The following is a 26,157-nucleotide window of genomic DNA, read 5'->3' as shown; positions in this document are numbered from 1 at the left end:
CAGGAACTATGTTCAAGCCCAGGATGGTTCCTGACTGAGAGGTACTGGTTAGACTCAATGGCTAGCCATGAAAGGAAGCTACACCCCACATACCTTTCACTCCTGGGCTCCAGTCTGAGCCCAGGTCTAATTTCTTTCCTTTGGGTCGGAATCTTACTATGTATCCCTGGCTGGTCTGGAACTCTATGTAGAGCAAACTGGCCTCGAACTCACAGATCTCTGCCTGCTTCTGCTTCAAAGAGCTGGGATTAAAGATGTGTACCACCTCCCCAGTTTATTTAAGTGGATGTTTTGCCTGCCTATATGTGTGTGAACCACATACATGCAGTTCCTATAGAGGCCAGAAGGAGGAGTCGAATCACCTGGAGCTGAACTACCATGTGGATGCTGGGAATTGAACCCAGATCCTTCAGGACAGTGTTCTTAAACTCTGAGTAAATTCTCCAGGTCTTTTTTTTTTTTTTTTTCTTTTTCTTTTTTTTAATGTGTGTGTGTGTGTGTGTGTGTGTGTGTGTGTGTGTGTATAGATATGTGCACATGAGAACAGGTGCTGCTTGAGGAGGCCAGAGGCATTTGGATTTCTCTGGAGCTGGCGATACAGGTGGATGTTAACTGCCATTGTGTGTGCTGGGAATTGAACTGGGGTCCTCTGCAAGTGGACACTATATGTTCTTAACTGATGAGCCATCTCTCTAGCCTAGGTCTAGTTTCTTGTATTGGACTAAAGAAGTCAGCTTCCCATAACCTTTGCTCCTGTTGGTCCCTTCAAGTCAAACTCTGTGGCACAAGTAGGGCTTTATTTTCTCTTCCTGCTAATGCAGATATGAGTTTCCCATTGGCACTGAACAGGTTGTACTACATGGCCAGTTACATCGGCATGCATGTATTCTCTTCCAGTTCCAGATGTCCAGGTTTGAATTAATTACGGTGTCCACAGGGTTGTGCTCCTTCTGAGGTTCCGGGGAAGAACCTACTTTCCTGCCTTTCCCAGATTTACTCAAATCCCTATGTGAAGAACAGTCTGCGCTCTGGACTAGCCAGTGTGATACCAGGAACAAGCTGATGGTGCAAGGGGTCTCCTGTCCATTACAGATAGGGGAAACCTGGTAAGGGAGCTTCCCTGAAACACCATCCTGACTCTGAGCTGGACCCAGGATTACACTTTTGAGTGCAATCCACGAGCGATTTTGGATGGTGACTTTATACCAGCCTCCTTTTCCCACCCAGTGCATGGAGTGGGGGATGATGACTTCAAGCAGGGCGTTATCAAGAAGCCTTTTGGGATGGACAGACTTTCCATGGCCCCGGGGTCACCTACAGCAGAGTACAGCAAGCCCTTTGGGAACCTGACACACAGTGCTTGAGAAGGCTCTCACACTCCTTTCCAATCCATGCCCTGGGCCTACATGTACTGTCCAGGCTGTAGTCTGGTGTGATTTCTACCCGTTAAGTGTAGCCTTTGAGAGCCCTAAGAGAAGTAATGGGGACCAGACTGGCCAAGACAGGACGCGGTCGTGGGTAATCTGGGCTGCACCTGAGGGAGATGGGAAGAATGCAGATTCCCAGGGACTGGAGAGGAGCGATGCTGGGAACAGAGTTCTCTAGAGAGCCGTGGAAACCGCCTGTCTGGTTCCGATCATGCAGACGGGCGGAAACAGCACGATAGAGCCTAGTAGAAGTCTCAAGCCCGGTCTTCGGTGAGTGCACTCGCTCAGCTGACTGCCCCGGGGAAGAGGGGGCGCGGGAAACGCCGCTCAGAAGCGAGGGGAGGAGGAGCTTGAGAGTCGACTGGGGCGGAGCCCTGCTTGAGGGCGTGGCTTGAGAGGCTTCGGGGCGGGGCTCTGGGCGGGGCTCAGGGCTGACCCTTGTGTGCCGCCGCGTTCCACCCTTCCGGCCCGGCGTTCCTTCAGCTGCTTGCACCTTCCGCCTAGCGCCGGCTTTCCGCGCTGCGGTCGTCAAGTTCTATTTTCCCGTGGCCTCTGCGGCTCCCGAGCCCGCAATGTCGGGCCCCAACGGGGACTTAGGCATGCCGGTGGATGCGGGCGCGGAAGGCGAAAATGACAGCTTCGGGGAAGCAGGTGACCTGGGCGAGGGGAGGGTACTGCTGGGGCGACCTTTGCTTTGCTAGGGGTGCTGTCCTGGAATGGGGCTTGGACGGAGGGTGTGTGAGGGACTGAAGAGCTGTCCCACCCCCTCACCTGGGTGGTTCTGGAGTTGTCCCCACAGCCACCTCGGAAGCAACGCCGCAATACTGGGGAACTGTCGCTAACCAGCCCTGGTTACATATCGGGAAATTGAGGCAGCTTCAGAGACACTTATAGGTTTGGGGTTATTTCAGCCACTTTCTTAGCTGAAGGGGAGCGGGTCCTGCTTGGCTCTGCAGGTGTTGGCCCGGTGGGTGCTCCACTATGCTGAGTCAGCACCCCAGCCACCTGGCTTTGCTGGTGTGACCCGCTTACCAAGGACTGTGTTGGATGCACAGCACTGTGGAAGGACCCCAGGGGAAGCGTCGGCCCACAGACTTCTTTGCAAGTTTTGGAACCTCAGTTTTCCCATCTACAATACTGGGTACATTGGTATCTACTGTTTCAAGATGTGTCAGGATTAAAGGGAAAATGGAATGGAAAATGTTTAAACACTAAGATTTCAGCGTACAGGTTCCTTCTGAAAGTGGATAGATGGTAACTCATATATATATATATATATATATATATATATATATATATATATAATCCCGTGGTCCTTACCCAGAGGGCAGGACTTGTGCAGTAAGAATGGGGTATGCTTTTGTTCTGTTATAAAAGCTTTATTGAGCTGTAAGTCACACTATAAATTTTACTATTTAAACAGTACAGTTCTGCAGGCTTTCATATATTCACAGCATATCCATTTTCACGACAGTTTTACAATATTTTAGTCACCCAGGTTCTGCTCTTAATAAAGGGTGCCCTCCAACTGGAGGCAGGTGGTGAGTGGGTCGTTAGGCTTACAGTGGGCAGTGTTAGGGAACAGTGATGACAAGTTCAGTGGCTGCTGGCAGCCACAGTGGGAATATCATGAGGGACTTGGTGAGGGGGCAGTATAACACTGAGTAGGCATGGGATGGTGGGGAGGAGGCTATTTGTCCCAGGACAAGAGCAATGGCTAGGAGGTACCGTTGACATAGATGAACCCTAGTCTGGAGACTCCACCTCTCCTCACCCCTCTGCTAGCCTGCCAGACTTGGGAAGGTTGGATCATAACAGCTTTCATTAAGTTCTTGCTGTGGCCAGACCCAACTGAGCTCTTGGTGCACTGGGACCCTCATTGTCCCCTACACCAATAAGGAGTTGCTGGAGTACAGCAGATCTGGGACTCAAACCTAAGGGTCTCTGACCTTCAGGTCTGAGTTTTGGCTCCATTACCAAGCAGGTATGAGAAGCTGTTCTGGTTCCTTCTTTCTTAGGTCTCAGTTTCTCTATCTGTGCCATGAGGGATGGACTTTTAAGATCCAGCAGCCTTTCAAGGCTCTATCCTCTGTAAGGGATGCCTGCTCTGGGAACCATCCCCCAAAGGCAGACACATTTGCACTCATATCCCCAACACCCTCCATGGGCCTTTTTTTTTTTTTTTTTAATCCACCAGCTACTTCCTCTCTGGTTCTAAGCTGGCAGCTGAGTGTTTCTGAGTCATGGGCTGGCTCAGAACTGGGTCCCGCAGTGGGCATAGACCCAGACCTTGGGTCCTAAGGGACATAGCATTGCCAAGAGGCAGATCAGAAGAGGCTGTAGAGGAAGACAGGGAAGACTTCTCAGAGGAGGGAAGACTCCCAGGAGGAGGCATTTTGAGCTGGTCCTTGAAGGGTTGTTGTCGATGAATTCTAGATGGTAGACAGTTGAGCAAAAGCAGGGACTGGAAAGTCAGAGCTTCATTCATTCATCCATTCACTCATTCATTCAGTAAGTACTTATTTGTGTTGTTGAGGGCACTGGGGAGACAGCAGAGAACACAAGACCTGTCACCTCTCCCAGATCTTTAATTGAGTGTGAGGTTGAATACAGACCAGCACCCAGATAGTCACAGTAGTGATTCCTGATGGGAAAGCTGTGGAAGGTGAAAGCTAAAGGATCAGGACAAAGGCCAGTGTGGGACAGCCTTGGTAGTAGCCATACTGACACTTGAAATAAGTAGTACTCATCCCAGAGGAAAAGACAAGAAGGCCACCCAGTGCATTCAAAGGGCCCGAGATAGGCTAAAGAGCCACTTGCCTAGCCTTTGATGGATTAGCTCTGAAACCTGGCTTCTAACTTCTAGGTAGCTATGTAGGGAAATGTAAAGGAAACTTGGTATATGATAGGGCCACCAGCCAGGACATTGGCAGATTGCCCCATGACCACACTAACCCTTCAAAAATGGTTTGTTAAGGATGATTTCTCTGACACTTTGCCTCTTGTGGTATCTACTCATTTCCCACATGGTGACACTGAGAATCAAAAAGATGTGTCCTAAGTCCTCTCAAGGGAGAGCGGGGGACACTGGATGTGTCTATCAGCCCTAAGAAGACACAGGACCTTCCCTCTGTCTTTTCCCTCCTCCCAGAGTATGCTGCCATCAACTCCATGTTGGATCAGATCAACTCTTGTCTGGACCACCTGGAGGAGAAGAATGACCATCTCCATGCCCGCCTCCAGGAGTTGCTGGAGTCCAACCGACAGACACGCCTGGAATTCCAGCAACAGCTTGGGGAGGCCCCCAGTGATGCCAGTCCCTAGGTGCCAGGAGCCCCCAACCAGGCCCTACGCTTGCCTCTTGGCCATGTTCTGGCTTGGGTAGATGCTACCTGGCTTAGATACCATCTCAGGTACTGGCCTTCAGATCCCCCAGTGGGTCTACCAAACTGAATCAGGCCCTACTGCCCATTACCCCTTCTGGAGCCATGTGTGTTCCTACAACTCATTCACTTATCTGCCTGCCCAGTTCTGGTCTCTTTTCCCTTCACCCGGGATTGAGTGTCAATATTAAAGAGGTCTCCCACACCATTGCCTCTCATCTCTTTGTGCCAGGGTAAGGACCCCATTAGCTACAGGAGGCAAAATGGAGCAGACTGTGGCTTGTGGACCATGTGGCAGGGTTGGGGTTCTTAGCCACCTGTCATTTTTGATCCAGAGGATACAGGCAAGGCCAGGGCTTCCTCCCTACCTGGTGTGTAGCAGCTGCTTCCCCGCCTGGCTGAGACAGACATGCTGTGTGACTATGAGATACATTCAGTCTCTTTGGGCACTAGGGCCTTTCCCCAGGATAACCACTCCTAGGATCTGATGGTAAACCCTGGCACCTTCCACTCTAGTCTTCCCAGCTGGCACTAAAAGCCAGGCTGTCATTTCTCTAATGAGAAAGCAACAGAGCTAAGGCTGGGCCCCTTCACTACTTATCTCACTCCAGATTAGGAGGGCAAACCAAGAGCTGAACCTCAGCAGTAAGGACCACTCCCCCAGTCCTAACTCCAGTACAGCTGGATAGAGGCCAACACACGGGCCAAGAATTTAACACCTGGGGTTAAGTCCTGGTTGTTTGCCAAACTAACTTTTGGCAAGTCACATGACATTGCTAAGGCCTCAGTTTGTTTATCTGCAACTTGGAAGTAGGAGGAAGACCATCTGCTAGGTCCCTAGCCATAAGGGTTTGCTCTCGAGTTGCCTTCCTAGGTCTGATACACTAAGAGGTAAACTGAGGCTCAGAGAAGATCAGTGCCTTGTAGTCCTATCCCAGAGACCCTGCATCTCAGGGAGCCTGATTTTGGCTTCCCTGGTCGTCCACCACACTGCCCAGGGAGACTAGGTGCCCCTCCCTATACCCACTCCGACACAGTGCTGGTGGGGACCCCAAAGCCAGACAACACTTTATTGGATTTGAGTAAAAACACCAACCATATGAACATCTCCACAGAGACACCTAGAAAGCATTAGTGAATCGGGCCCTAGTCAGGTTGGGTGGCCAGAGCTCCCACTATCAGGTTTTGAGGCGAGTTGAGCGCCGAAGGGGAGGAGAGGGGATGGGGGGTCCAGGCTTCACCTTGCTTGGTATTTTCGCTGTGTCCTGGGGCCTGGGCTGGTTGAGTGGGCGGCCTCTGCTATTGCTAGAGGTGAACAGCGCAGTCAAAGCATTTCGGGCGTTGATCGCACACCTGCGGCTCACGGGCCGGGTGACAGGGCTAGGGTTCTTGGCTGCTTTGTATTTCTGGATACAAAAGTTTTCAAGTTAGGTGCAGCCTACAAGCACTCCTGGCTGGCAACTGCTTCCCTACTTGGGTCAAAACAGTAATTGTCTGTTGTGTGACCCTATGTGAAGCTCTTAGCCTCTCTAGGCTCTGGAGTCACTCCCACCCGGACCCCCAACACACACACACACACACACACACACACACACACACACACAGGCATGCACACACGCACGCACACAAGGACATAACACATAGTCAAGCCTGAGTCTCTCCCTGCTGTGGGAGTATGCCAGCTGGAACAGAGGTTGAATCCCTGGGCAGGACAGTCAGATGGACACTCACCTGCAGGTTCTCAAAGTGGGCCAGGGACTTGCAGTGGGAGAGCCGTAATCCTGAGTTACTGTCGTAGAACTTGTGACAGACGCAGCAGACATAGCCCATCACGGGCACCAGGAAGTCCACACCTGAGGGACAGACAGCAGGGGCTGCATACTCAGGTCCCACTGCTCTAGGTGGGAGAAGAGAAAAGCACCGGGGGTGGGCTGCCTGGCTGGAGAGCTGTGGCTGAGATTGCAGGGCTTAGCTTGGGGTCTTACCATATGCCGTGTTGGGGCTGTAGGTCTCTGAGCCCTTGCATTCCTCTAAAGATGTATCTCTTGACCTCACCTGGAGAGGGAGCGAGGGCTCAGATGTGGTGCTCAGGTCCCACCCAGACACAGGTCAGGGGCCTGCAGTGCACCACCCATCCCCTTGGCTTACAGCTCCTTGGGGGTGGCCTTCTCTGAGCTGTGGCACATGCTGGTCCTGCCTGTGGCTACGTTGTGGGTTTCAGTTAGCTCCTTTCTCCAAGCCAAAATACCCCTTCCTTTCTCAGGCTGCTTTTTTCTTTTTTCTTTTTTTAATGCATTTGAGTGTGTGGGGGTGTGGGTACCTGAGGCTAGTGCTTGTCAAATCTCCAGGAACTGGAGGCAAAGGCATTTATGAGCGACCTGACATGGGTGTGGGGAATTAAGCCCAGGTCCCCGGTGAGAGCAGCACAGCTTTTCACTACCTAGTCATTTTTCCATCCCCCCCCCCCCACCTCCAGAGACAGGGTCTTGGTATGTAGCCCATGATGGAGCTCTCAATTTTCCTGCTTCAGCTTCTTTCATGCTGGAGACTCTATGGCCCCTCCCCCTGCTACTGGAGAGTGAATCTAGGGCTTTGCTTGTGCTAGGCAAGCACTCTACCACTGGGCTACAGTTCCTAGTCCTTTGCCTTCCCTCCCTACCCCCAATCCACATGCATTTCTTTTACTTTGTCCAGACATAGCATGAAAATCTTAAAGCCTCACAGGACTTAAGACAGTCTGCTGTAGTGTGCCTTCTGTGACTGGCTGAACACGTTCCCTCTGCCCTCCCTTCCCCAACACACTCAGTATCTCAGCCAGCTTTTAAGCCCTTGCATATTTCACCTGTCACTTAGTAGTCATCCCTGTGCCTATTTCCATGGCCATGTGACATAGCCCATAGTTGTGTCATGCATTTACTGCCTATAAATGCCAGCAGTGTCTGTGTCCCTCAGGGAGCAGGACAGCCTCTCTGGCTCCAGCAGCCTCTAACGGCCCACTCCACATACCTGCTTGCAGAATTCCTCCTCAGCTTCAATCTCTTCCTCTTCCTTGTCATCCTCATCATCTTCTTGATCACTCTCAAAGCAACCAACAGCATCCACTGTGATGAAGTGGTCCTCCTCTGGGCTGGCTGTCTCCTTTTCAAGTGTCTTCAGCTGCCCAAGGCATGGGCGAGAGGCTTAGGTCAGCTATGGGCAGCTGAGGTCCCACACACCCCTGAGGGTTCTAGGCCCTCCACCTGCTCTATGAGCCGGAGGACTGGGGTGGGGGAAGGCTTCATGCTGTACTCAGGCAGGGCAGGGAGTTACCTCCTTGGCCTTGTCTTTGTGGCCCTGGGACTTCACGTGCTCCACAAACTTTCGAGGGGTCTTGAAGTAACGGTTGCATATGGTGCAGAAGGGCCTCAGGGATTGCTTGGCAATCTGGGGGAAGGAAGGCAGGCCATGAGACGCATTGTAGCGCCCCCCAGGTACAAGCTACCCTATCAGTGACCCAGTGAGGCCTCACCTGCCACACCTGCCAGCCCACTCAGCTCCACCCCTGCAATGGGCATGCAAAACCACTTCTCTTCAGTACGTGGGATAGCAGGTGGCAACAGAGACAGGACAGGAAGGAGGACAGCCACCAAAGACACCCCAGTAGGCTAGTGGCTGGGCAGCAGGATGAGCTGGTACTTACACTGAACAGATGGGCAAAGTAAAGCCCAAAGAGGAACAAGACCGACTCACCAGAAGCCGAATGAATGACAGTCACATGGAGACAAAGAGACTTTACCTCCTACTCCCAGCCTGGACCACCTCCCCCACCTGGCTTGGCTGTGGCACACACAGGTGTCTTTGCAGCATGTGAGTGGCTCTGGCACCTTATGTTCCTGCGTCCTGCGGTGTTGGATCAGGTCTCCCATGTAGTACACCTGGCAGGTGTTACACCAGCGTTTTGGAGGAGGATCTCTGAATGACGACAATAAAAACAAGCAGGGAATGACGCTATATTCTACAGTGCTCCTGAGATGTAATGTGGTTTGGAAGCCAGGGTGTGGGCCAGCCTACGATGCCTCCTTGAGGGGCCAGGGCTCTAGTTGCAGCATCGAAAAGACAAAGGAAAGACCAGCAATTCCTGACTCCTCTGAATGAGAGTTAAGAGATATGTGCTCTCTGTCCAACAGGCAAAAGCTGAGCAGCCGTGAGTCCCTGCTGTCTCCTCATCCTCAGTAGAACCCGCAACCATGGATTCAGACAACTGTCCAGCCTGTCTTCAACAGCATTTACTGTAATTCTAAATAAGTCAACTCTGAGATCTCACTACACAGCTGGCTTTAAACTCTTGATCGTAGCTGGGCATTGGTGGTGCACACCTTTAATCCTAGCACTTGGGAGGCAGAGGCAGGCAGATCTCTGTGAGTTCCAGGACAGCCTGGTCTACACAGAGAAACCTTATCTTGAAAAACCACCACTACCACCAAAAACCTCTTGATCCTTCTGCCTCGGCCTCCCAAGTGCTGGTCCCACAGCTATCTTTGTTGTTGACACTCCTAAGTTATCCAGGTTCCTGGATTCTCCTGAAAAGCTGGGCACTCGCAACCACGGGGCAGCTGTCCTAGGAGATACAGCCCTTATCTTCCGGTTCCCTTTCTCCAATACCTCCCAGCGCCCCTGGGCCAGGTAGCTCCTACAGCTTTCCATGCAGCCTTGTCACTCTAAGCGCTAGTTCCAGACTCCAGGGAGGCACTTCAGACCAATCCCATCCCCTGTGACAATGGAAGGAGGACTCAAGGGAGGTTTAACCCCAGGGCACAAGATGACCTGACCTTTACCATTGTGCTTCTGTGGTTGGGGCCAGCACTCAGGCCAGAGGAGCAGGGCTCTGTACCACAGGAGTGTCACACCATTCTTATCTGGAAGGGCCCTCAGGACGCTGTCACTACACCCCTCATCAGGCCACTTTATGGATAGGGGAAACTGAGGCCCAAGCTTGCAGAATTAATGGCATACAGAGCAATGCTTAATCCCCAGGCAGACCTCACAGAGAGTGTATTGAGGGCCTGACCTGTGAGGCTCTGGCCTCTGCCAGCCTTTACTTACTCTGCCTCTCTCTCCAGGATGTCCCGAGGCACGGGCAGCAGGGACAGCAGGCAGGTCTGACTCGAGTGCTGCACTTCCCCAAGCCGCTGTTGGTGCTGAGCTTCTGACAAGTGGTCCTGGAACGCCTGCAGCATGAAGGAAGCAGAGGTGGCCATGAGCCACAGCCACAGCGAGGCCAACTCCAAGCATCATGGCCAGCCTGCATCTCTGACCCTTCCGACTCCGTTTCTCCCGCATGTCCTATCGGCATGTGCCACCACAACAGGCATTATTTCACACAGCTCAGTGTAGGCCAGAACAGGGATGGTAAACTGAGGCATCGCAGGCTTACACACCCATTTCCAGGAGTGCTTCAATGATAAAGGACGTGGCTCTAAACGGTCCTGCTCTGACAAGGACCACAGACACAGGTAACAATGGCTCCTGGAAATAAGAGCATTAAAAAAACCTGCGGGGTGGGGTGGAAAGGGCTCAGAGGTGAAGAGCACTGGCTCTCTTCCTGAGGACCTGGGTTTGGTTCCCAGAACCCACATGGTGGTTCACAATCATCTGTAACTCTAGTTGCAGGGAATCCAACACCCTCTTCTGGCTTCTGTAGGCACTGGACACATGTGGTGCCGAGACAGACATATGGGCAAATACTCATAAACATAAAATAAATAGCCTTTTTTTTTAAAAAAGTGTTTTGCCTTTTTTTAAATTTAAAGATAGATATTGAATTCTAACTATATTGCCCAGACCAATATGAAACTCATGTGCTCATGTGTCCTGTTTCAACCTCCCGAGCAGATAGGAGCAGCTGCAGGGGGCCCTGACAGTCCCAGCCAAGACTACTATTCATTTATTTCTTTTGCTCCTCTCATGTTAAGTAAGGGCAGAGCTATATCCCAATTACACTTTCTTTTTCTTTCTTTCTTTTTTTTTTTTTTAATTTTTTATTTTAAGACTGAGTTGACCAGGTTGCCCTTAAACTCATGGTCCTCCTGCCTCAGCTTCCCAAGTGACTACAATCAGCCCAGCTAAGACTACTATTATTAATGCTGCACTTGCTTGGGCCAGCCCTGGGCCCAGAGCTTTAATGTCAAGTGCTGAGTCCTAAGACGAAGTGAAGTAAGGTCTTGTCTATACACACTGAACACAAGAGAGAAGGATGCAGGATTTGAATCTACTTCTGGAGTCCTTGATGGCCAGTCAGATTTGAAACAAGTTTTCCTTGGCCCTAAAAAACCTGCTCTACCAGATGCTTAGGAAATAGGTCTAAACAGATGATAGGCTCCAGGCAGTGTAGAGGAGACCGGCCTGCAGCACAGCAGGCCCCACCCCACCCACCCTGAGTACCTGCTGGCTGCTGCAGCTGGCCTTGCAGATATAGCAGAAGAACTGGAGGGCCTGCCTGGAGGGCGTGCTGGCAAGGTTGACGGTGGCAGAGGTGGAGTCCCCCGCGCGAGGTCCAGATGTGAGGGGTGTGGTGTTGAAAGCCCTGCTGTCGCTGCTCTGCAGGATGGTGACCTTCAGGGAGCTCCCAGCCCCCCACATCTACAGTAGATTCAGAGGCAAGAGTTTCTACCGTCTGGGTGTTGATGGTGTGCTAGCCCCGACAAGAAACATGTGAACATGTGTGAGCTTTGTTTCCTCAAAGTTTCCTGACAGATAGGAAACCTGAGGTTAGGTTCTTAGGTGACTGCCCAAACTACACAGAAACTACACCAGCCAGGATCTGAACATAGATCGAGTGTGTGTGTGTGTGTGTGTGATTATGTAGACCAAGCTGGCCTGAAACTGGAAAAGATCAGCCTGCCTCTGCCTTCCTAGGGCTGTTATAAGATATGCACCACCATACCCAACCCAGCTCTGCTTAAGTCTAAAGTCCACGCCATGCCACCCCTCACATGATGGATAGGAAACTGAGGCCTAAGGAAGAAAAGATGTTGACTTAAAGTTTAGTTATAAGGTAGAGTTGGGGCCTGAGCCCCACAAGGAGGCTTTTGCTAAGGTACTCTTTGCACTAAAATGACACCACCACATGAGGGCCTGGGGGCTCTAGTGTGGAGTGGCCAGACCAGGAGAGACTCTTGTCACCAAAAGCACATCCAGTTCTTAAGAAAAAAGACACAAGAGCAGAGGAATCACAGTGTGGTTCATCCATGCAGCCAGGCACAAGGCTGCTGTCCTTCCCACAGGGAAACAGGAATCCTTAGGCCACCACCAGGCTCTTAGGCCTTCTAGTGGCTGTATGCAGGCTTCTACGCACCCCAAGCATCTCTCTTGCTCTTTTTTCACATTCTCCCACATCCAGGCCACCAGTGGATGCCTCCTGGCTCTTGTCTTCACTGCTTTGGACAGCTACTGGTTCTGGCAAGGCCTCCTCTGGCCCTGAAATGACAGAAACGTTCCTTTCCCAGAGTGTTTACCATTTGGGCTCCAAGATCTAGACCTACAAGAGCTGGCTTCTCTACCCACAGCTATGACCCCAAAGTGCAGGATGGGGATGGTCCCACATCTGGACTCTGGGTCCAACCCTGTCCCCAGTCAAGGCTAGACAGTGCCAGGGGGAGAAAGAAGGGTTGGGCAGGGCTGGATCTGCCCAGGAGACCACATATTCGCTCACCTGCCCCAGCTTCTGCAGGGTCAGATGATGGTTGTGGTTCTGTGGCACAGGCCAAAACTGACGCTTGCTCTGGTGGGGGAGCTGACCCCTGTGGCCCGGTCTGAGGCTGTTCCTGCATCTGTCCTGAAGGCTGCTCCTGTGGCTGTGCTTGGGCGGGTACCTGTGGATGTGTCTGTGTCTGGGCCTGCTTCTGGGGCTGCACCTGCCATTGGATCTGTGGATGAACCTGTGGCTGTACCTGATTCTGCTGTGGTGCTAAGTGCTCTGGAGAGGTCTGTGTCTGTGCCTGCTTCTGCAGCCTTGGCTGCACCTGGGCCTGGTTCTGCAGAACCTGTGGCTGGAAATGTGGCAGGACTTGGGATCCTGGTGGCTCAGGAAGCTGATCTGGGGTCTGGGTTTGCTTTGGTGCTGTCATCTGGCTGTGGGGCTGGACCTTTGCTTGTGGCTGCCCTGTAGGCCCTTTCTCTGTAGACTCCTCTGAGCTAGGAAAGATCCAAAGATAATCAAAATGATAGGTGTGTGGTTCAGGTATTTGATCCTAGCCCTAGGGAGGCAGAGACGGGGTGGGGGTGGGGTGGGATTTCTTAAGAGTTGGAGGGCTTTCTGGTCTACATAGGGAGTTCTGGGTCAGCCAAGGCTGTCTCAAAAAAACAAACAGGCAAATCAAAAGCTGTATCTTTTGAGAGACCTATGACCCAGTTCTTAACCCCAGCTCTACTTACAGTGGGGGATCAGGGATGTTCAAAAGCTATACGGGCCTGTTTCACCTAAATAAACTCAGGGGCATTGACCCTACAAACCAGGCACCACCCATGCACTCTACAAAGACCCCCCTCCCTCCTAGCTGCCCAGCCTGGCCTCCAGCTCACACCCAGGAAGACACAGGGATGAATCTGATCCCCACCCCCACCCCGCAGTCAGAGGCCAGCATGTGGCCAGCATCACTCACCTCTTTGACCTCTTGGGTGGTGGTTCCAATGCCTCAAAGGGCTCAGGCTCTGGCACTGGGGTCTCATTCACCATGCCATCTGGGCAGACTAGTAAGTCTTGGTCTGCAATGGAGGCAAGTGAGGGAACACAGCTCCAGGAGACAGCCCTGGATCACTTGCCACCAAGATCGCCCCTGTCCTGATGTCCCTTGTGCAGGACAGTAGCACCCATCTCTCACCTTCAGGTGTGTCCATCTGGAGCTCCCCGGCTTCTTCAGACCCCTCTGTGGGGCCCTCCCTGTCTCCCAGAGGAACTGTCTGGGAAGAAGAGTCCTGCTTCCTTTTAGAACCCATTTTGTGACCTCCAACACACTTGCAAACACCCTCCTGCTCAAGGAGCTGAAGGGACAGAAGGGGCTGAAGGGCAGATGATCTAAAACACCTCAAGAGTCATTGTCTGAGGTGTCCATCTAGCAGCCTGACTGCTACATGAATCCGGGCCGGGGACACACAAGATCTCTTGGTTCCACCAGTCATCTAGACTTCCCACTCCCTGTCCCCCAAGGATCCAGAGAGAGCCTATGGCCTAAACCCTCCCAGGGCCTCCTAGACCTGGGATTGCCTAATCCCAAACCTGGAACTGTCCACTCCTCCCCAGTTCCATACCCTGAATCTCTGCCTCTCTTTTCCCCTTCTGGACACCCCCCCCCCCAGCTTTCCTCCTACACAGAGCCTGTCTCCATGCATCCTCACTGGCCTTTCTCTGGTCAAGCCCCCAGCCTTCAAATGGAGCCTGAGAGTGTCTTGCAGGGAGTTCCGAACCTTTTTTAGTGGAGTTTCCCAGTTTTTTGTTAATGTTTTTGAGACAGGGTCTCACGTATTTCCTAATTAATTGCTTTTGTGTAATTGCATTAGTATCTCTTAACCATACACCCAAGACCCACAGAAAGGCCAGGCCAAATAACACATCCGCACTGCCCCTAGGTGCCACGTAAAACTTTCCTTCCTCCTGCTAAGGCCCCTAACCCTGATGGAAACACATACCTACCCCACATCAGGACTCTAGGCCCTTAAGAAACTATCCTGCTCTTGCCCTGGAAGACAGGGAGTCAGGAAGCCTGGAGTCTGTGCCCAACTTAACCGCCCCAGTCTGTCAGTCGTAGTTTTCCTATATGTAACACAGTAGCAAGGTATGCCAAGACCCTGGTGTGCCAGGCCGAACCCCAAGGTAGAAAGAGGCTGAGCCCTTCTCTGGAGAAAATACCTTCCTACAGATTTGGGAGGACCAAACCAATTAAGTAAGGAATATTGTTCATGCCCTGGAATACACCAGGGAGTGGACCTTGAGCCAGGAGCTGCACATGTAGGGAAAAGAACAGTGTGCATTCACGCTGGCACACCCACACATGTGTGGGTGTGTGTTTGTGTGTCTGTGTTTTCCTCTGTGAATCTCCAAGTCTTCTGCATGCGGTAAGATGAACCATGGGATCCACTAAAGCCACCAGGCAGCTGCTGGAGGCTTTAGATGCAGCTGTGTGAATACCATGCCCTTCTGGGACTCTACTTTTATTATATATATGAGGATTACACATTTTTGAAACTTTTAGGCAGTGATACAATTCTTCCTTATTTTTTTGCAGAGCCCAGAGCCTTCAACACCCCAAGCCTGTGTGCTGCCACCGAGCCACACCTCACACCTTACTTCAGAGCTGCCTGTCCCACACAATGGCCACTAGCCTCAGGTAAATACTTGAGATGTGGAGTTTTAATTAAGGTAGGAAGCTTAATGACACAACATATATTGAATATTTAGTGGTTTTGTGTTTGTTTTTTAAAAGGACAAAATGGGACATGGTGAAATATACTGGTAGTTTTAAGAACTTGGAAGGCTGAGACAGAAGGATCACTTAAGACATTTGAGATCAGGGTGGGAAACACGGGGACACAGAGGTATTTGAAGTTTGGGAGGGGAGATGTGGTCTCTCAAAGAACAAACAAATAATCATCAAGAGATCTTATTTTATTTATTTATTTATTTTGGGGTTTTCTGAGACCGGGTTTTTCTGTGTAGCCCTGGCTGTCTTGGAGCTCAATCTAGACCAGGCTGGCCTTGAACTCACAGAGGCCTGACTGCCTCAGCCGCCCCAGTGCTGGGATTAAAGGTGTGCCACCACCACCACCCAGCTCATTTATTCATTAATTTTTAATATAGGTCAAACTTTTAAAAACATTAGATTAACTAAACTGTTAGTAAATTTTACTTTATTTTACTCAGTTTTGTTCACCTGTTTTGGACTGCTGGCCTAGAACTTACCATGTAGCTGAGGATGACTTCTGAATCTTTTGAACCATCTCTAGAGTGCTGGGATTATAGATGTACATTACTATACCTGGAGGTAAAATTAACTTTATCTGTTCCTTTAATTTATTTTTAAATTTTAAGGTCTGCTTACATAACTCAGGATGGTCTGGAATGCACAGCAACCTCCCAATATTGGGATATGGATGTCATCACACCTTGACCTTTTAATCTTTTTAATGTGGTTATCAAAAATTTTAACTCATATCACAACTCATATTTTATTTCTACCAGACATTGCTGATGTAAAGAGAAATATCAATAAGGGGCAGTGAGATGTTTCAACAGGTAAAAGCGTTTGGCATCAAAACTAATAACCTGAGTTCTGTTCCTAGGACCATATGGTTGGAGGAGAGAACAGACCCATGCAAGTCGTTCTTTGACCTCTACATGCCCACCTTGGCACATGTAAAAATAAATGAGAATGATGAAGTAATTACGAAATTGTTTAGCCAGGCAGTGGTGGCACACGCCTTTAACCCCAGCCTTTGGAAGGCAGACGCAGGCAGATCTCTGAGTTTGAGGCCAGCCTGGTCTACAGGGCAAGTTCCAGGACAGACAAGGCTATACAAAGAAACTTTCTTTTGAAAACACACACACACAGAATTGTTCAAGAGAGAAATAGTACATAAATAATAATAAAGTGGTATTAGGTATGGCTAAAGTCCCATCAAGGGTACAGAGGTATTTGAAGTTACAGACAAGGACACTGAGGCACAAAAAAGTGGGAGCGTGACGTGTCCAAAGGCCAGGTGAGCCCAAGCACACAGAGTGAGCCAGGATGACACTGAGGAAACCCTTCACTAACTCCTACCCCTGCTGCTCCACCCAAAGCGCTACTCACCTTGAGACTGGGGTTGGTGGAAGAGAGGGTTCTTGCCTGTTTCTGGGAGTTCCTCCCTGAAAGGTTGAGCTGAGAAGGGTTCACTGGGACCCCCACAGGGGGAGGGCCCAGCAGGGACTGCTGAGTGGCCTGGGGAAAGAGCTGTTGTAGATTTGGAGTGACCATCTGGGGGGGTGTAAGGCTGGGTGCTGCTAGGCTTGGGGCTGTCATGTTGTAAGCGCGGAGGTTGCCTGTGGGGAAGAAAAGGTGAGAAGAGAGGTCACACCACGGTCCCTCAAAGCATCATGGGAATATTAGAGATCATTTCCAAGGGCAGCAGAGGGGAGATAAAGCCAAGTTGGGGCCCGCTGTGGGCACTGGTGAGAAAGGACTTGGGTGGGGGGGGTCTGTTCAGCTGTGTGTGTGAACTGCCCCAGCTAGCCCTCAGACATACTGTAAGGCCCTTCAAGGACCTTAGGACAATCCGCAAGCTATTGTTCAGCACTCTGGCACTATGTGAGACCCTCCTGTCATTACCTCAGCCCTCTAGCCTGCCAGGTACCAGGGCAGATGTGGCTATTTATACAGATGACAAAACACAGATACAAAACAGAGTAGTTGCCCAAAGCTTCCTACAGCTCTCTGTTCAGTAAGGAAACCTGCTCCTTCCAGAACAAGGTCTGGCCCTGCCACCTCCTCACATTGAGCTCTAGGCACATGTCCTTATGCAGTACTTCAATCACACTGCTACTGGGCCTTCGGACATGCTGTCCCCTAGGTGGAAGCTGCTGTGCTCCACCAGTTCCCAGCATCCTTCAGATCTCCCTTAAGGTCTTTTCTATCTTCCCTTCAGGAGTTCTTCCGTGATATCTGTGTCCATAAACACCTCTATCCTTGGACCAGCCATCTTATTTCTTGCTGCATCTCCTCTGACTCAGCTACTTTTACCCAGAGAAGGCCCTGAGCGTAGCTGGCATCCATGTTGAGATTCAGGGGCAATGCAGGGCAGCACAGGCTTAAAAGCACAGGTCAGTTGTGCTGAGACCCGAGATCAAGACTCTACAGCCCTAGCTCTGAGACCTTGAGCACACTGATTCACCCTCCTCTTATCTGTCAAACAAGGGCTCAAAATTATGAACTAGTGTATCTGATAGACAGGTACAACAAAGACACAGGGTCGCAGAGAGCCACCCAGCTCCCATAAACAGCAAGATGAAAGATGGAATGCTCTCAAACAGAAATAGACAAAGGACATGGACAAGTCACAAAACGAAATGCAAATGTTTAGTAGATAAGTATAAAAATATTTTAGCTGCACTAGCACATGGAAATGTGAATTAAGACATTCAAGACACAGCATTAGCCTTTGCAAACCAACTCAGTAAATTATATGTACATATACATTTATATAGGTATATATATATATATATATATAAAAGCATAGAATACCCAATGCTGCCGTGGGCATGGTGAGGCTGGCACTGTCATACGTGGCTGGTGGCATTGCAAACTGGTCCAGTCCTTAGGAAAGTAATTTGGCAATACTTATCAAAAGTCATCAAACATCCATCCCCCGTCTCAGTCATTCTATGTTGTGAATCTAATGTGAGAAAAGAGTCTCAAATGTCATGTTCGTCCCAAAGGCATTTAGGATAGAAAAGAGAAAAAGAGGAAGGAGGGGAAAAGATCATATATTTGAGGGTATATCCCTCCACTGGAAAATTAAAATTATCACAAATATCCTGATTGAACCAGAATACTGGTTGGGTGTGGCAGCTCATGCCTATATAATCCCAGCCCTTGGAGGATGAGGTAGGAAGACTACTGTGAGTTCAAGACCACCCTGACTAACACAGTAAGTTCCAGGACAGCCTGGACTACAAAGTGAGACCTTGTCTCAAAGCAAGACCAAATAGAGCAGCATACACTTTTAATCACAGAACTAGGAAGGTAGTGGCAGGAGGATCTCTGTAAATTTGAAGCCAGCCTGGTCTACAGAGTGAGTTCTAGGCCATCCAGGGCTACAGAGTAAGACCCTGTCTCAAACAGACAAAAAACAATTTTAGCACTGTAAAATTAAAAAAAATAAATAAATGAAACATGACTTAGACCCTTTCTTGTTTTAATCATAGTAATCATACCCAACTTCCCAAGCTCCTTCTTAGAGAAAAAAACTGAAAGTATACCAATATAGTGGCTGGAAATGTGAATGCTTTCCTACCACTGGGTTTTCTGTTTGTTTTCAATGGCTTTTTCAGTATTTTAAATTTTAACTCATGTGGGTGTGTATATGTAGGTACAGGTATGTCGTATATGGGTGGATGGCCTTTGAGGCCAGATAAAGGTGACAGATGCCCCAGAGCTGGAGTTACAGGCACTGTGAGTTGCCCCATGTGAGTACTGGACCCTAACCTGGGTCTTCTGAAGAGCAAGAACGCCCAGCCGCTGAGCTATCTCTCCATCCCCTTTGTTTTTGCTGTTGTTTTCCTATTTTAGCACATTATTTCCACTATGACAACACGACTTTTAAAATGGAAAAAGAAAAGGTGGCATATATATGTATACATTGTGACCCACTGTGGGATTTTTCTCTCTCTAACTATCCAAGCGCCATCTGAAAGTCAGCTTGAAGGGCTGCCAAGTGAGGGCCATCTAACCAGCTTCTACTTGAGTTGTACGATGGCACAGGATCCCTCTTCTGGGTCTCAGGTTGCCACTGTTTTCATTTGTAGAGGGTGGTGATGGGTGCACTTCCCCTCAGGGTTATCAGTGATCAGGAACAACTTTGAAGGAAGGGCTGAGATCCCTCTTCACATAGGGAAACTGAGGTAAGGGCACAGGCTGCACACCAAGGCCAAAGACAGGGATTTATGGAGGCCCAGGCTCAAGTCTGGGAGGCTGCTGAGTGACTTGGGATAAATACCATGTAATCTTCATGACAGTGACCTGTGCTGAGCACAGCCAAAAAAGCCAGCACTATAGCTTGGTAACTCCACTCAGAAGAGTAGCTTGTGGACTTTCACAGAGCCCTGACGTCCCATCCATATGGATGCTCTCAGGGTGTGCCTGGGGAGGATTAAGTGGGATATGGAGGAAACTGGGGACTGCTGGGAACTGCCATACCTTGTAACTGCTGCAGCAGCAAAGCTCTTTGCAGGATGGAGCCATTGAGCAGGGAGGCCGAGTGGGTGCCCTGGAGATTCAGAAGCTGTTGCGGGGATGACTGCTGGGGGAGGCCCCTGTGTGATGGGAGCAGGGGATATCAGAGGGTTGTTGGGAAAGCCATCCACCTGGAGACCCCTCACCTCCATTCTCTCTTGGAGGAGGATCCCATCCAAGGTGGGAACTGATGACATTTAATATTCAAACAAGGATGTCCCTGGGAGAGAAAACAAGTACTGGGAGCTGGTCTGCAAAACACAGATCCGAGTGTCAGTCCACAGCCTCCATGTCCTAAGTGGGAAACTCACCGGCTGACAGGCATGGGCAAGGGAGCCTGTGGTGGGGACTGCTGCAGCAGCTGTTGGAGCTGCAGTAACTGCTGCTGTTGTTGCAACTGCTGCTGCTGGAGCTGCTGCTGCTGCAGCTGCTGCAACTGTTGCTGCTGCTGGAGTTGCTGGTTGAACATAGTAGCTGAGGGAAGGTAGGTAAGGTCAGGTAACCACTCTGGGTCAATCCAGCTCCCGGGATGCCCCTCCCAAAGCACCCACCCTATCGAACAGATGCATACTGTAGGCTAGACTGCATACTGTAGTCCAGCCCTGCCAAGAGCATGCCACTTTTGTACCCGGGTGCTTCAGGCTCTGGACAGCTGCCAAGAACAGAATACACACAAACGCTCTTGCCTTTAGACCTCTATTTTCACTCCCATCTCTTCAAATCTGGTGGTTCCACTCTTGCAACCCAAGTACACCTTCCATCTACTCCACACACCCCCCCCCACTCATCCCACTTCTGCCTCTCTCCCTACTCATCACTTCCTGGTGCCAGCACCTCCCCGCTCACACCTCACGGTTTTGGATTCCACTGCCCTCTCCCTATGTTGTGTCAATAACATCAGCACCCACACCCAGCCTTCCACGTAAATCTGTGAACCCTGGACAGGAAAAGAATCTTCCTTCCGCTACAATACAACCCTACGCGTCCCTCCACTGTCCCTCATTCCTTCACTCTTCCCCCGCAGATGTATCCAACACCAGGAATCCGATCCTGTGGCCTCGCCTGTCCACAAAGTCTCCAAGCAAGTAGCCGCTACCCCTGCAGTCCACCCACCCTCCCCGCGGGCCCAACCCTCCATAGAGGCTTCCAGGACGAGGGTCACGCAAGCTCCCCTAACCTCTCAGCTATCCACGAAGGCGGAAGACGAGAAAGCCACGCGCGGACTTAGCGGCGCGGGCTCGCGGGCTCCTCGGGACCCGGCCTTGGCTTGGACACTCCGAAGGCCCGGCGGATGGCCAGTCCTACGCACAGCGCCCTCTGCAGCACCGGAGGCCTTACCGCGGCCACCGCAGCCGTGGGAAACACGACTTCGCGCGCAAGTCACGCCGCGGGGACTGACGCCGCTCATCAGTAGCTAGAGCCGCCGCGGTGGCTCCCCGGGGCTAGGAGATGCAGGGCAGCGCATATTCGGGTTCCAAGGCCTCAGCATCGGGAAGGGGTTTTTCTGAACTCCCAGGGCCTTCTGTTTATCCGGCAGGGACACGGCGGGGGACTTCTAGGAGGATCAGTTCCCAGATGACTTCCCGAGGCCACCACTGTCCCGCAGTCCTGAGCCGGTGTGGGACTAGGACCAAAGCGAAAATGCTAATTTAGAATGCAGACGTGAAGGGAGCAGTGTGTGTGTGTGTGTGTGTGTGTGTGTGTGTGTGTGTGTGAATTCAGGTTTTTTTTTCAAAGACTTATTTTATGTGTGAGATATATAGATATAGATATAGATATGTATGTATGTACATACATATATATATATTTATATGTATGTATGTATGTACATTACGTGCATCGTGAAACTAGAGTTAACGAACATTTGTGAACCGTGTTGTGGGTACTAGGAATTGAACCCAGGTCCTCTGCACTTTGTAGATCAGGCTGGCCATGAACTCAGAGATCCACCTGCCTGACTCCCGAGTGCTGGGATTAAAGGCATGTGCCACCACCTCCCGGTGGAACAAATGTTCTTAACCACTGAGCAAACTCTCCAGTCCCTGATTTTCTTTTTTGTTTCATTGCATAGCCATAGGTGGCCTGGACCTAACTCGCTTTGTAGACCAGACGGACTTCGAACTCACAGAGACACTCCAGTCTCTGCTACCAGGTCTGGCCCAGTTATAATTCTCTATAATGACTCTCACCCTGCCCCTAAAAGGGTCTAGATACCAAGGACTCCCTCATCCCAAGTAGTTTTGACAATCTTGTTTACCTTGTCTTTTCCTCCTCCCTGGGTCATCTTCACACTTTGCAGCAGTTCAGACTTCGAGGATTGGCCGTACGGTGGCGCTAGATACCTCAGACACCAAATTACGATTGCTGCAGTCAGGTGACTGACTGCGCTGTGCGCTAGGCTCTGGACTGGCCCTTGTGACATGACCAGGAGGTGTTCTCACATCACTTGGACCTGTTGAGCCATAGTTGGGGTAAATTGCGCTAAAGTGGCGCGAGAATGGCCACGGCTGGAGGATGCATGTTTGGATGGTGGGGCTTAAAACCTCGAGCTGAGAGAATGGGCGGGCTTCATCCTTGAAGGACAGGGGTATGAAGGGAGCGGGTGACAGGACTAAGTCCACAGAAAACGCTTGTAAACCCAACACATGGGAGGCAGAAGCTGGAGGATCGCTAGTTCCAGGCTAGTTCCAGGCTAGCCGGGGCTGCGCAGCAAGATCTTAGGTCAAAATATTATTATTTTAAAGTAAAAGAAAACGCACTTGGCCGGGCATACTGGCCCCAGCCTATAATCTTCACGCATGAGAGACAGAGGCCGTATGATTGTGAATTCGGAGCCAGCCTGGACTAGTGAGACTCTATGGCAACAAACAAACAAATGCTGCACCCCGGTGGGAACCCAGGTGCAGGTAGTGAAGGAGTATGGGTCTCCTTTGCCTTCTGGCTCCGCTACCCTGCAGGACTGGAAGAATCCTCTCTGCTGATTTCTTGATCTGTAGGTGTGTGTGTGTGAAGATGGCATTACATAATGCTTAGCACTGACGCCAGCACACGGAGAGCTTAGCTAGTTGCTAAAGTGAAAACACTAAAAATAATGCTGGTGCTGGCGAAGATGTGAAGCCAGCGCAAGCTGAGTGCGCATGCGCATCTTTTGGGCACGCACCTGCCAAGTGTTTATCAAGGTTCTAGAACACGCTTTGCCCTTTGACCGACTAACCCCCATTGTAGGAATGTAGCCAGGAAAACGATCAGAAAAACCAACAGGTTTGTCCCTAGAAACGTTTATTTATAACAGCAGGCTGGAAAACAGTCAACTTCGGCGGGAAAAGTTAAATAAGCCATAATGTCTGCTTCTTAAATAGGAAGCTCACAGCCTTCAGAAATTAGATTTTCAAAGGATATTAAGCACTCACAATACGACATGTTGAGAACTCAGCAGATTCTCAGATTTCATATACATTGTGAACTGAGCTTTATGGGGGCTGGGGATTAACAGTGGGTAGTGGACTTGAGATTTTTCACTTTCTCTCTCTTTTTTTTTTTTTTTTCTTTTTAAACTTCCTAATTTGCGATTGTTGGTTTGGATGACTTGATCACGGGAAGAAAGATTTTCTTTTCCATTCCTTTCCTTTTTTTTTTTTTTTTTTAAATGTGTGTGATCTCAATCCTTGAAGATCAGCTAAGGCCATGGGTTGGAGGGCTCTGGATTTACGTTTTGGGGCTAATTATCTTTGTTATTTTTACCCTGTTTTAATTTTTTATTTATTTTATATGTTTTGCTCACATGTGTGCACCACATATGTGCCTGGTGCCCACAGAAGTCATAAGAAGGTGTTGCATGCTCTGGAACTGGAGTCCATGTGGATGCTGGGGATAGAACCTGGTTCCTCTAGCAAGAACAAGTGCTTTTAACTACTGAGTCATCTCTCCAGGCTTACCCAGAGTTTCTCAGGTTAATAACGAGGTCAACCAAGGCAGAGTTTCATGCCTGTAATCCTAACACACCAGAGGCAAGGATTGCTGTAAATTCAAAGCCAGATTGGTCTATATAGAGCAGTGGTTCTCAACCTTCCTAATGCTGTGTCCCTTTAATACAGCTCTTCATGTTGTGATGATCCCCAACCATAACATTATTTCTTTGCTACTTCATAACTGTATTTTCTAATGTTATGACTCATAATGTAAATATCTGACAGAAAGGGTATCTGAGATCTCTGTGAAAGATCTCCAGCCACAGGTTGAGAACCACTGCTATAGCAAGTCCTAGGTCAGACAGAACTACGTAAACAAGACCTCGTTTATTGTTGATGATGATGATGACTGAGGATGTAGTTCAGCTAGTAGAATGCTTGTCCAACATGCCCCCAAAGCCCTGGATCTGATTCCAGAACTGCATAAAATCCCAGCACTTAGGAAGTGAAGGCAGAAAGATCAGAAGTTCAAGGTTATTCTCAGTTAGAGTTCAGAGGCCCAGCCTGTCTCAAAATAATGATGATGGTGATGCTAGCAATAACAATGACAGTGTCTGGGTACTGAAGCCTTGCATTGTTTTAGTTTTTCAGGCTCCCCCGCACCAGCACTTGTGCAGTTTTTATAATGGCTCCTGTCACTATTATCTAAATGGTCACTGACCCCATATGGCATCTTTGTTTTGTAACCTGCTACCTCCTCAGCTTACATTATTTCTATCCCCAGTGATGTCATGTGCCTCTAGATGGCAACAGAAGCTGCTGAATTGCCCCCATGTCCTTGAGACCCGACTCACCTCTGCTCAGCTCACTTGTCTTGTGAAAGTCAATTAAATGAATGGGTGAATGAATGAATGACTCCAGTACATGAATTCAAGTACTTCCCTCTGTCTCAAGAGTGATGGTCCATAGGGCAGCTCTTCCTTGCTTGACATCCACACCATCCTCCTACAGAGGAGATTTCAGCCAGGCATCCAGCACAGCACGCCAACACAGACACCAAGGTGGGCCTGCCACCTGCCAACCCAGCTCAGAATTCCTGGGAACTGGCCACGCACAGCAGAAGCTCCACATTGGGCAGGAGGCAGAGCAAATGAGGCCGTGTATTTATCACGTGACCTTCCAAGTGATTGCTGCCCACCTGTACCTTTCCTATAAATACACATGATGAGAGCTAAGGACAGAGTGGGGGGGGGGTGAGCTGAATGTACACAGCCTGGTGTCTGTCCCCACCTTCTGGAGCAAGCATCCTTCTGATTCATGCCCTTGATTTGGTTATTTCTGCTGGACAGAACTGACTTGTTGGTGACAGCCTCCCCCTTCCCACATACCTTGTCATTGCATCCAGTCTCTTCTACCTTCCTGAGACTCAAGGGTCCCTCTAGAGGGTGCAGTGTGTGGGAGGTACTGCTTACCGCTATGCTAATCGTTGTTACAGTGGTTCTCTACCCAAATTCGCTTCATCACTTCAGGATTCTGCAAATCAGGGATTTTATTATCAATTCCCTTTTACAATTAGAGAAGCTGAAGCTCCCAGAGGTGAAGTGGCTTTCCCCAAGTCATCAGGCCACAAAACAGTACGTAGAGAATGGACATGAACACCAGGGCAGAATCAGCAATGATGTCAGGCCCTCTCCCAGGCTCCTGGGGAGTAACTCTCCATGGGATGGAATGGGACAAATGCAGATACTTAGACCGGAAATTCCCCCAAACTCTGAGAATGCCTTTGTGCCCAGCCTCCCAGCCTTCAAGAATAGGGCACTATACAAGCCCCAGCCTGACTCAGGGGCTTCCTCTACAGTGCCCCTGCCCTGGGTGCCTGTCTTAGGGTTTCTATTGCTGTGAAGGGACACCATCACCACAGCAACTCTTATAAAATACAATATTTAATTGGGGCCAGTTTACAGATTCAGAGGGCAGTCCATTGTTGTCATGGTGGGAGGCACAGGGGTGTACAAGCAGAAAGTTCTGAAGAAGGAGCCAAGAGCTCTACACCTGGGACTGGAGACAGCAGGAAGAGAGAGATACTGGACCTGACTTGAGCATCTCAGACCCAAAAGCCTACCCTAGTGCCACTTCCTAATGAGCAAGCAGCTAAATATGTGAGCCTATGGGGCCATACATATTCAGAGCATCACAGTGGTTTTGCTCCATGTGCCTGATCTGTTGGATACGTCTGGTTCTCCTCTGTGAATCCCTGCTGCTGCAACAGGATGATCTTTGCATCTTACTAACCTCTTCATGGACCTGTGTCTTGCATGACTTGCACACTGATCCCTATGTGTTGAAAAAAACATAATGAATGATGGATCCAAAAGGCCACACCCAGAGAAGACTGAATGGCTAAATACAAAGGTTTGTGCTAGGAATTTTTATCTGAAGACCACTGTTCCAATCACCTGTCCTGGATTCTTTCATTTTT

General features: G+C 49.9%; 2 protein-coding genes across 8 annotated transcripts; one reads left to right on the top strand and one right to left on the bottom strand.

The window, feature by feature from the left end:
- The first annotated feature begins 1,878 nt into the window (after positions 1-1,878).
- Bbln (bublin coiled coil protein) lies at positions 1,879-5,015 on the top strand. The gene is made up of 2 exons (XM_051185186.1): positions 1,879-2,078; positions 4,579-5,015. Exons 1-2 carry the CDS (start codon positions 2,000-2,002, stop codon positions 4,749-4,751), a joined length of 252 nt encoding a protein of 83 aa, XP_051041143.1. The 5' UTR covers positions 1,879-1,999; the 3' UTR covers positions 4,752-5,015.
- Ciz1 (CDKN1A interacting zinc finger protein 1) lies at positions 3,591-21,103 on the bottom strand. 7 transcript variants are annotated; one of them, XM_051185180.1, is made up of 18 exons: positions 20,948-21,103; positions 20,082-20,244; positions 19,735-19,850; positions 18,061-18,132; positions 16,633-16,862; positions 13,669-13,762; positions 13,450-13,552; positions 12,501-12,982; positions 12,144-12,265; positions 11,231-11,428; positions 9,893-10,017; positions 8,674-8,761; positions 8,120-8,233; positions 7,817-7,966; positions 6,796-6,865; positions 6,542-6,663; positions 6,052-6,216; positions 3,591-3,967 (listed from the first exon to the last, which is right to left on the bottom strand). In XM_051185180.1, the coding sequence occupies exons 2-18, from the start codon at positions 20,237-20,239 to the stop codon at positions 3,947-3,949; spliced, it is 2,430 nt and encodes an 809-aa protein (XP_051041137.1). In that variant the 5' UTR covers positions 20,240-20,244; positions 20,948-21,103; the 3' UTR covers positions 3,591-3,946. The 7 variants fall into 7 exon arrangements, with proteins under 7 accessions (XP_051041137.1, XP_051041139.1, XP_051041141.1 ...); XM_051185182.1 differs by lacking the exon at positions 3,591-3,967 and having other exon boundaries at positions 5,851-6,216; positions 12,501-12,660; positions 12,739-12,982; XM_051185184.1 differs by lacking the exon at positions 3,591-3,967 and having other exon boundaries at positions 5,851-6,216; positions 12,501-12,660; positions 12,739-12,982; positions 13,669-13,747.
- Positions 21,104-26,157: the final 5,054 nt, after the last annotated feature.

The sequence above is a fragment of the Phodopus roborovskii genome, unplaced genomic scaffold (assembly GCF_943737965.1).
Source record: "Phodopus roborovskii unplaced genomic scaffold, PHOROB, whole genome shotgun sequence".
Taxonomy (NCBI): domain Eukaryota; kingdom Metazoa; phylum Chordata; class Mammalia; order Rodentia; family Cricetidae; genus Phodopus; species Phodopus roborovskii.
Note: the sequence above shows the minus strand (reverse complement) of the source record. Positions and strands in the feature narration are given on the sequence as shown.

Coding starts and splice junctions, on each gene's coding strand:
- Bbln (XM_051185186.1), top strand. CDS start 2,000: ATGTCGGGCCCCAACGGGGACTTAGGCATGCCGGTGGATGCGGGCGCG. Junction 2,079..4,578: donor TGACAGCTTCGGGGAAGCAG/GTGACCTGGGCG, acceptor CCCTCCTCCCAG/AGTATGCTGCCATCAACTCC.
- Ciz1 (XM_051185178.1), bottom strand. CDS start 20,239: ATGTTCAACCAGCAACTCCAGCAGCAGCAACAGTTGCAGCAGCTGCAG. Junction 12,983..13,449: donor CCACCCAAGAGGTCAAAGAG/GTGAGTGATGCT, acceptor GATCTTTCCTAG/CTCAGAGGAGTCTACAGAGA. Junction 6,866..7,816: donor AGGAGGAATTCTGCAAGCAG/GTATGTGGAGTG, acceptor CTCCCTCTCCAG/GTGAGGTCAAGAGATACATC.